This window comes from Phacochoerus africanus, chromosome 1 (genome assembly GCF_016906955.1).
Source record: "Phacochoerus africanus isolate WHEZ1 chromosome 1, ROS_Pafr_v1, whole genome shotgun sequence".
In the NCBI taxonomy this organism is placed as follows: Eukaryota; Metazoa; Chordata; class Mammalia; order Artiodactyla; family Suidae; genus Phacochoerus; species Phacochoerus africanus.
Window position 1 is genome coordinate 284,285,063 of NC_062544.1, and position 8,663 is coordinate 284,293,725.

General features: G+C 47.9%; 1 protein-coding gene across 1 annotated transcript in view; it reads right to left on the minus strand.

The window, feature by feature from the left end:
* The window catches only part of DSCAM (DS cell adhesion molecule), a 740,562-nt gene extending 732,981 nt beyond the window's left edge, over positions 1–7,581 (minus strand). Inside the window, exon 1 of the mRNA XM_047796891.1 lies at positions 7,061–7,581. Coding sequence (XP_047652847.1) covers positions 7,061–7,103 — 43 coding nt within the window. The 5' untranslated portion in view covers positions 7,104–7,581. The remainder of the gene's footprint in view (positions 1–7,060) is intronic.
* Between the last annotated feature and the right edge of the window lie 1,082 nt (positions 7,582–8,663).

The window sequence follows — 8,663 nt, forward strand, 5'->3', positions numbered from 1 at the left end:
CCAAGGAAGTATCTGTAGCAGAACTGCAAGTTCCACATGCTCCCTTCACTTTTAGTCCTCTGTTCAGACCTACCTAAGCCTGGTTCCCAAATAAGACATACACTGGCTTCCCACCTCACTTGCCAAGTCCCACACAGACTTAAACCCTAAGAGCATTCAAGAATATTCTGCAGAGTCCAAAGTGATTTCTCAATATTTCAGCAAGGGCTGGTATGCTTTTTCTCGCCTCCAAAAAAAAAATCTCTACCATGCTGGGAAGGTAGAGGAAGCCGGCATGGCATTTCGTATGGAAGTGATCTCACGTTTTCAATTCTCTCACTTTCTCAGCCACTGCATTTAAGAACAGCTTTCTATGAATAGGACTGCTTGCTCACTCTTAAATCTTACTCACTGTCTTCTGCGTAAAAATAACTTAAATAGGGATGCAGGCGAGATTCATTAATCCCTGTCATTCTGTCTCTCTGGGTAGTAGTCTCTTTCCTTCTTCTGATCTCATCGTCTGTCTTGTCAACTCCATTCATCCCTCTCTGTTACACCATGATCTGTATTTACATAACCCAGGGGCTTCAAGACCAAAAATTAATCCAACTGAATGATCTGTGAAAGTCATAAGTACTGATCAATAGAGAATAAAGACAGATCTTCAAAAGTTAAACGATGAGAAACAGTGTAAGCGCCAAGACACCTAATTTGATTCTTGCATTTGAAACCAATCACAATTTGTACGAGTAAAACATATTCCTTTCATGTTACTTTGACCAGATTCTGCTGCAAAAAACAAGAAAAAAAGATAATGATGACACAGACACCCATAAATAGAATGCTTATGCAATTAGTAATGGGATTTTTTAAGATGATTAAGTCCTGCGAAACTGAGCTTTGTTTTAATGTCCTGGGTGGCTCTTTGATGAAGAAATGAATTCCCAGGAACCCCCAGGGAAACTTATGTGTCGGTTTGATGTTTCTGACTGGCTTTCAGAATGCCACAGGGCATTAAACCTGGTGTAGGATCCTTGAGTGGTGCCACTTACCTTACACATGACAGCAAGGGGTCTAATGCATTTATTAACTTATCTTCTGTGACATTTGACCCAATCCAAGTCACAAAGAGCATCTGAGGTCATCGTATCATTATTATGTCACTGTGATGAAGTCTCATCACATATTTCAGGTGTGAATCCATTTTGGGAAAGAGAAGGAAATGCCCCCAGAAACCCTTCTAGAAAATAAACATTTCTACAGCCATCCAGTGAGTGCGTCAGACAAGATGGCAGAAGCCAAGAAACCACTCTCTTGCTCGGGTGCACTTTTCACAATGGTTTACACAGCAGAGCAGAGATGGAGCAGAGGAAAAGCAACCTGGGGAGTAAGGATAAGCCATAGGCAAAAGAGGGAGGCAGATGGGAGAGAGGAGGGGACCAACTGGGGGGGGGGGCAAGGCTCTGCCCATCCACGTGTCCCTTCTCCTTCCGCCAGGGAACATCTCCTTCGGTGTAGCACACCTCCTCTGCATGCGCTTTGTTCTGTGCTAAGGACAGGCTCTGGTATTGCAGAAGCCTCAAGGTTGGACTTTGCCACTGAGGGAGGGAGGCAGTAACTACACAAGCACCAAATAGACCTACAGATTATTCTAGACACTCTTAAGACAATGCCCAAGGTTTTACGAAAGAGGATAATGCAGGAATTGAGTGTAGGGAGAGCAGGTCTCTGAATCCTGCCCTTCCAAACATCCTGATCAGAAGCTGTCTAACCTCTGAACACAAAACCGGTTATGTGCATCTGCCAGGCAACTGCCCTCCTGCTCCCCGGGTGGATGGCGTGCCAGGGACAGAAGGAATGCAGAACTGCAGAATGGGTACAAGTCGGTTTGCTGGAATCTTCCATTTCCCCTGTCTTATCTGAACCCATAAATTCAGCAAGAGAAATGCAACTTCGAATGTTTTCATATTTTCAAGATATTAAAGAACCTAATATGGGGGAGAGGCAGGAGCGATGAGATGAGAATTTAGGATGAGAATGTCTCTGCTCAGCTCTCTGGAACGTGAAGCGTTAACACCTGGCTCAGGCAAACAGGTGCTGCCCAAGGTGCCCAATTTGGGGGAGTGGGGAGGGGTCCTGGGCCTCGGAGCCCCTGCTTGGCAGGCAGCGGCGGAGAGGGACGGACTGCAGAGGGGCGGGCGCGTCAGCCTCACCCCGGTCCCCAGCCGCGGGAGAAGCGAGCTGCGCCTTCTGGAATGACATTGGAAGGTCAGCCAATCAGGCGCGGGGCTGCTCCCGAGCTGCCACCTCCGCCGAGAGGAGGCGCGCGCCGGGCTGGCTCCCCGGCCAGTGGGAAGGGGGGTGCAAAGGCGCCCTCCGCGGCCCACCACCCTGACGCCGCCTTTTCCTTTCTCGCACCTTCTAGGCTTCATATACTGCTGTGAACGCGGGCCTCCCGGATAAAACTGGAAACAAAGACGGCGGACCCAGTCTCGCCTGCCCTGGCCTTTGCATCCGCTGCTCCCGTGGGACTGACCTCCAGGCCCGAGGAGCCTGGGCCCGGCGAACTTGAGGAGCCGCGGGGAGCAGAGCGCGGAGCAGCGCTCCTCGGCGGCGGCGCTTGCCTGCGGCTCGGCGGAAGGCTGGCTGCGCCAGTCTTGCGCGGTTTGCCGCCCACTAGTGTCCTGTGGCAGGGACACAATTGACATGCAGGTAGCACCACCTCGCTGTCTCCCGGGCCGCCGATGGAGCCGGTCATCGAGAGCCAGCGGGCGCGGCAGCGCAGAGCCAAGAAAATGCCCAGACGCGGCGTCCTCCTGCGAACGCCCGGGGGGCCTCCCGGCCAGACGCGCAGGGAACCCCGGACCCCGGCAGTGCGCGCCCCCGAAACTGCCACTGACTGCTCTGCCCAGCCTAATGCCAACGCTATGATTTTTACCGTCCATTAATTATTTATGAGGCACAGCCGTGATCTCAGCCGTGGAATTCAGCTAATTTTGTGGAATTTGGATGCCACAGATTTTGTAAATGCACCCACTGAGAAACCCATCGTTTTATTTTTCAAATATAAATTTCCAGTCTCCTGCAGGGCTCTTAGGTTTCTCTTTATAAAATGACCTTCCCTGTTGTTGCTGTTTTTCTCACTCCCTCTCTCTCCCCTTTACATGGAGTTTCCCTGACCATGGCATTGAGTCTTTCTACAGAACACTCATTGCACCTCCTCCCAGACATAGCCTTGATAAAACGCTCTGAGAGCTACATGGAGGTCCAGGAATTGGGGATTTAGATGGGCTTTTTTTTTTTTCTCTTGATCAAAATTATTTCCCCTCTCAGTGTGCTCTATTGTACCAGGTCTGCCCAGTGAGTCACTGCTTTCCCAAGGCAGCAAGCAAACTATGGTCACGCCAAAGTGGCATCCAGGAGAAAGTCAGGAGCAGAGGAGGGTCAGAAGGATCTGCTGGCATTTATTAAAAGGTCTGCATGGCATTTTGCTTTCCTACAGAGGGCATCTTGTAAGGGCACGCTGCTTAAGGGACCTAGAAATTTTAGATGAACCCTGTAATTCTGGGAAAGAATTTTACTCTGTTCAATAAAAATAGAAGAAGAAAAGGGGAAGAAGCCCTGGAATTATTCACCTGATTTCTTTTTTTTTTCACTTCCACATATTACATGAGTTAGATAAAAACCACCCTACAGCTCCCAAGGTGCATTTGCACTCACAAACGCCTGCTCCTCAATTTAAATAAAATATAAGTTTGCAGTATGCAATTCCTGTGGAGATGACAGATGATGTCAAAGGGTGCGGCACCGCCCACTTTCTCGGTGCCGGGCACCCTTCTCTCTCCCAACACCCACCCTCTCCAAGCTCCACAAGCTCCCTGAAAAAAATGGCAAAGCGGCAAAGCCCAGAATTGCATGGCTCAGGAAAAGACGATGTCAGGGACATACGTGTATGTAACGACAGAGATGCAAGGATATTAGCAAAAACCTATTATACAGAATAAATCTGCTCATTAGTCATAATTCTGCTTGTCTAAAGGCCCAACTATAGTTTTAATAAGAACTGTAAACCAGAATGTTCTCTTTGGGGTGAAAGCCAGGAGAAATTATGATAAAACACAATGCAGTGTTTTTCCCATCCCAGGGAAAGGCTGTGGGAGGCAGCTGCACGTATGTGGACCCACGTAGATGGACTGACCCCCTTTCCCTGGCAGTGGAGCTGAAGCTCTCCTGAGAGTATTTTCAGAACGTTGCAGGACAAGTTGACTGCTTCAAATCGTGATGACTGCACCTGATCAGGTGAGATAATTCATTCAAAGCTTTAACCCATGAAGGGACTGCTCTCCGGCTTCTATTTTTCAGTCCAAATACTGTCTGCAGCCTGTCCAGCAATCAGGCGTTCACTGAGAAATAAGCGTACTTCCCATTACATCAGTAGGAAAAACGCTGTTGTCTACAGTTTAAACGCAAATATATCGTGGGCTTATTTTATTAGTGCCCCAAAATATCAAACTGCATAATCTTTTACAATTAGATTTTTTTTATCATGTCAGACATTTTGATGTTTGAGGCCTAGCAGTAATCAGTTTAGCAGTAATCAGTTTAGTAATCAACTTAGGTATTACGATTCATAGATATTTGATCACACAAATTCAGGAATTTTTCATATTCAAAGTAGACCAAAATATAACAGCTATTGAAAAAAAAAAAAAAAAAACTTCTCTATTCAGATAGGTAAGAACCATTTAATTTCACATTTTTGAAATATGGTCCTATGAACAGGCATCATTCCAAACTGGACTCTTATTTTATTTTGATATGACTATATATTTTATGCTCCTTTCCACAGTATGCACTAAACATTATTCCTTCATAACTCTTTAAAGCTAGTTTCCCCCACAAATGAAAGCGTCCAAAGCTATACAGTACGACCTTTTTTTTTTTTTTTTTTTAAAGCTTGATCGTATAAAGAGAGTTCCAGAGCCTTCTGGTAGAGAGGATTAGAACATGTAATACAGCAAAGTAAAATACTCATTTGCAATGTATACTCTATATCTCAAATTGTGAAATCTACCTGCATTCATTACAGTATCAATAACAGTTATTATCAATCAATTCTAAGGGTCCTGAAAAAGGTGTTAACAAGATAATATTCATAAAACTCGGTATAAATGCACATACATGGCCTTTGCAATAGTGTCCATGGAGTAGATGATTTGAGGGTTTATATAATTTTCTCACTACATATGATTCTATAATGATTATTTTAGTAAAACTGACTCGAAAAAAAAAAAGTCACACATTTTAGCATCTGTTTCAGAGGCTGAACCAGAAATACCATTCTATACTATTTCTGTCAGACATAAATGTGAAACTGTAAAACAGATACCGACTGACTGACAATCCACAATGTCCTTCCTCATCCTGAAACACTTACTTCCCGGCAGGGTGGAAATTGTTTCACCCCGCAGCCCAGGCCTTTCTGAGGAGCCCGGAGGTGTGGAGATGTTGTACAGGTGAGACAGGCCGGCAATGCCTTGTGGCACTGGAACAGGGATGCGAGCATTTTTACGCTGTCTCTGAGGTCACATTAGCAGAGCAGCATAAAGGGCTGACTTTCCCCATGCATCACCACACATTAGCTAAAGCAGCTCTATCCCCCCAGGTAATTCCCGTGAGGCTGCAGAAGAGGCAGAGTGCCCTCTGGGAAAGATGGGTGTCATGTCAGAACTTGTTGCAGTTCTTTCCTGCTAGGAAATCTCAAAATGAAAGTTTTGAACACTTTGCTTTAGGTTATATTAGAAAGCAAAGTATCATTTTCATGTTAATTTCAGGAGTTCCTTCTTGCAATGTGACCTTTCCTTAGTCATTTTTTTTTTAATTTTTACAAAGTTTCTGTGCTTCATCTGGGCTGTGGGTATGTTGATTCTTTAAGGACTACCTTGGTAGGCAAAGAGAAGTCACCTCTATGCAGCTTATACTCAGAGCTTCCCCGTGCACATCTTCCAGGAAAATCTTACGGCCTCCCCTTGGCTTCTGGTATTTTCTCACAAGGGCGAGATTTCCTCTCTCTCCCTCTCTCTCCCCCTCCCCCCCCCTCTCTTTCTCTCACCTCCCCCCCAGGGGATTCTGCCTAATGGTTTAATTTTGACTGTCAGCAAGTCATACATTTTATGCAGATCTGTGTTTGGAAATTTGAAATGGGAATTTAAGCTGTAGCTACTCCCAGGCAATGCCAAATGATGACAATTTCCTCTCATTCCCAAATGAGGGGAAGCCATTCATACATGCAAGTTCATATTTACGAGGTGACAGGCAAGCGAAGGTGCAGTCACACTTACTAATTGGATCTGACTCAGTCAAGAGCAATAGCTTTTCAAATACCTAAGAAGAAAGCATTTTAAGATAGAATACTGGATGGGCATGAGGAAAGGAATGCTATTTGCAATATTCCCTGATTTCATTTTTACAACTATACAGGTGCTTTAAAGAATTTGTCAACATTTTGGATGATGTAATGCTTATCAGCGCATATTTTTACAGAAATGACTCTGGGGACTCTGTAGTAGCAAGAAGGTGGGGGTGGGGGGGAGGCAGGTAGAAGGACAGATCTTTCTTAAAGGCTTTCTTGCTGCTGGCGATGAATTGCAGCAGAATTAAAGCACATATTTTTAAAAGCTCAAAAAGCTTTGACTCTGAAGGTAGATGCTCTTAAGCTGACCCCTCCACCTGCCTGCACTTGGAATGCCATGTCCCCTGCAGCCTGTGATATGTCCAAGTGGCGATGGTCTCACCAGACCTGGTTTATTCTGAATGAGGGAGCTATCTAGTACTGAGTTAGCTCGGAGCTGTCACTTTGCTAGGTAAGCGCCCTGAAATGATTACAGAGCAATTTTCCCCGGCCTCTCTCCATTGCCTCCTCTCCTTCCCAAAGAAAGAGAAATCATATTTTAAAAAATAAAAGCATGACAATTTCAACACAGACTGGGGAGGAAAAGGGAAGGACTTCAGCCATGCATCCAATCCCCCCACACTCCGGTCAATGCAAGGAATGAAATTCATCACAAACCCAAAGGCTCACCATTCGCGAAGCTCTGGAACAAGGAGAGAGCCAGTATCCACATGCCCCTGCTGCCCCCCGGCCTCCCGCGAGCGCCGCGCCGGCCTCGCCCCCCGCGCTCCGCCCGGCTCCGCTCGCTCGCCACCTGCCCGGGGGCCGCCGCCCGCCCGCCGCCGCCGCTGCTGCCGAGCCGCCCGGGCACGCGGCGCGGCCGGGCTCCGGGGCGAGGGCTGCGCTCGCCGCGCGCTGCGCTCCTGCACACCTGCTCCCGGGCGCCGCGCCCAACGCTGCGGCCAGAGCGGGCCGGCGGGGCTGCAGCCCAGGTGCGCCGTCAGCTCAGGGGGCCGCCGGCAGGTCGGCAGGTGGACCGAGCCGCAGACGCGGGCGTGAGCTCATCCCGGGCGCCGGGCGCCCAGACTGCGCAGCAAGCGGCCTCCGGTGCGCCGGCCCTCAGCCTCCACATCCAGGCAGCAGGCGGGCGGGCAGGCTCATCTTTCCTCTCCTGCGGCCCGAATCACATTGATCCCTCGCTAACCTTCCCTGCCTGGGAGGCGGGCGGGCGGGCGGGCGAGGAGCGAGAGGAGCGGAGGCGAGCGGGGACCCCCTCCCCTGCCTCTGGCCGCTGGGGCGCTCTGCAGTCTTAAAGCAGCAGCGGAGAAGTGGAACCGAACTGGAGGCAGGACCGGCGAGAGCGCAGCCACCGCGCAGTCACACACAGTCATCAGGATGCATTTCTTGGCGGCTTAAATAATCATTTCAACAGCCGATTATTTTTAGTTATTTTCTTGCCGGTTTCTAATAAGATACAGAGGTGACTATTCCACAAGGCTGCCAGAGAAGCAGAGGTGACCATGAAACGTTAGCAGTTTTCATACAATGTGCAGCTGGATTTAGGTTTTGCATTTACTGTCATAAAAGTCCGGTTCATTTGCCCAGAGGGAAACGCAGCTTCCAAATTCTGCTGCTCCTATAAAGATCCCTATGGTTTCACGGGCTAATTTTTAATTATCTCAAATACATCACAGACTACAAACACAGGCAATTCTAATTTTGCTCTCTGAATGGTGCAAAAAAAAATGATTAAAATTGCAGGTAATCTGCAAAATTCCAAACATACAGCTCTTTACACATAACTGTGAAAGCCAATGTGACAACATTTCCTGAATGTTCTCTGTGGTCCTTGAAGGCAGAGTAATATTTAAAACCTTGAAAAAGGTCAGGCATCCATAGTACATCACTTTGCAAAATAACAACCCACAGGGCTGGAATGCACCCCAATCGAGGACCCAAGGTGGAATTTTAGGGGCAAGGCAGGAAAGGCTGAGGGGAAGCTTTTGAGTGGGAGGGCGGTCTCATGGGAAATGAGTGGATTTCACCGGCACTGGGTATCTTGTGCTCAAGCTCCATGTACCCCTCCAAATACAAACGGGGAGTCAAGCACACCTAGAACAACTCACAAAATACCAGGAAAAGCAAGTGGTGAGGCAGAAACAAAATGGTGTTTTACCAGAGTTGGGCACAAGATGGCCAGGCCCTGTGTAAGAGGAAGGGCCAGCTGAGCCAGTGATGCTGCGAGCTCGCCATCGCTCTGCAGCTGCAGGTGGTCACGTGCTGCCGCCCACTC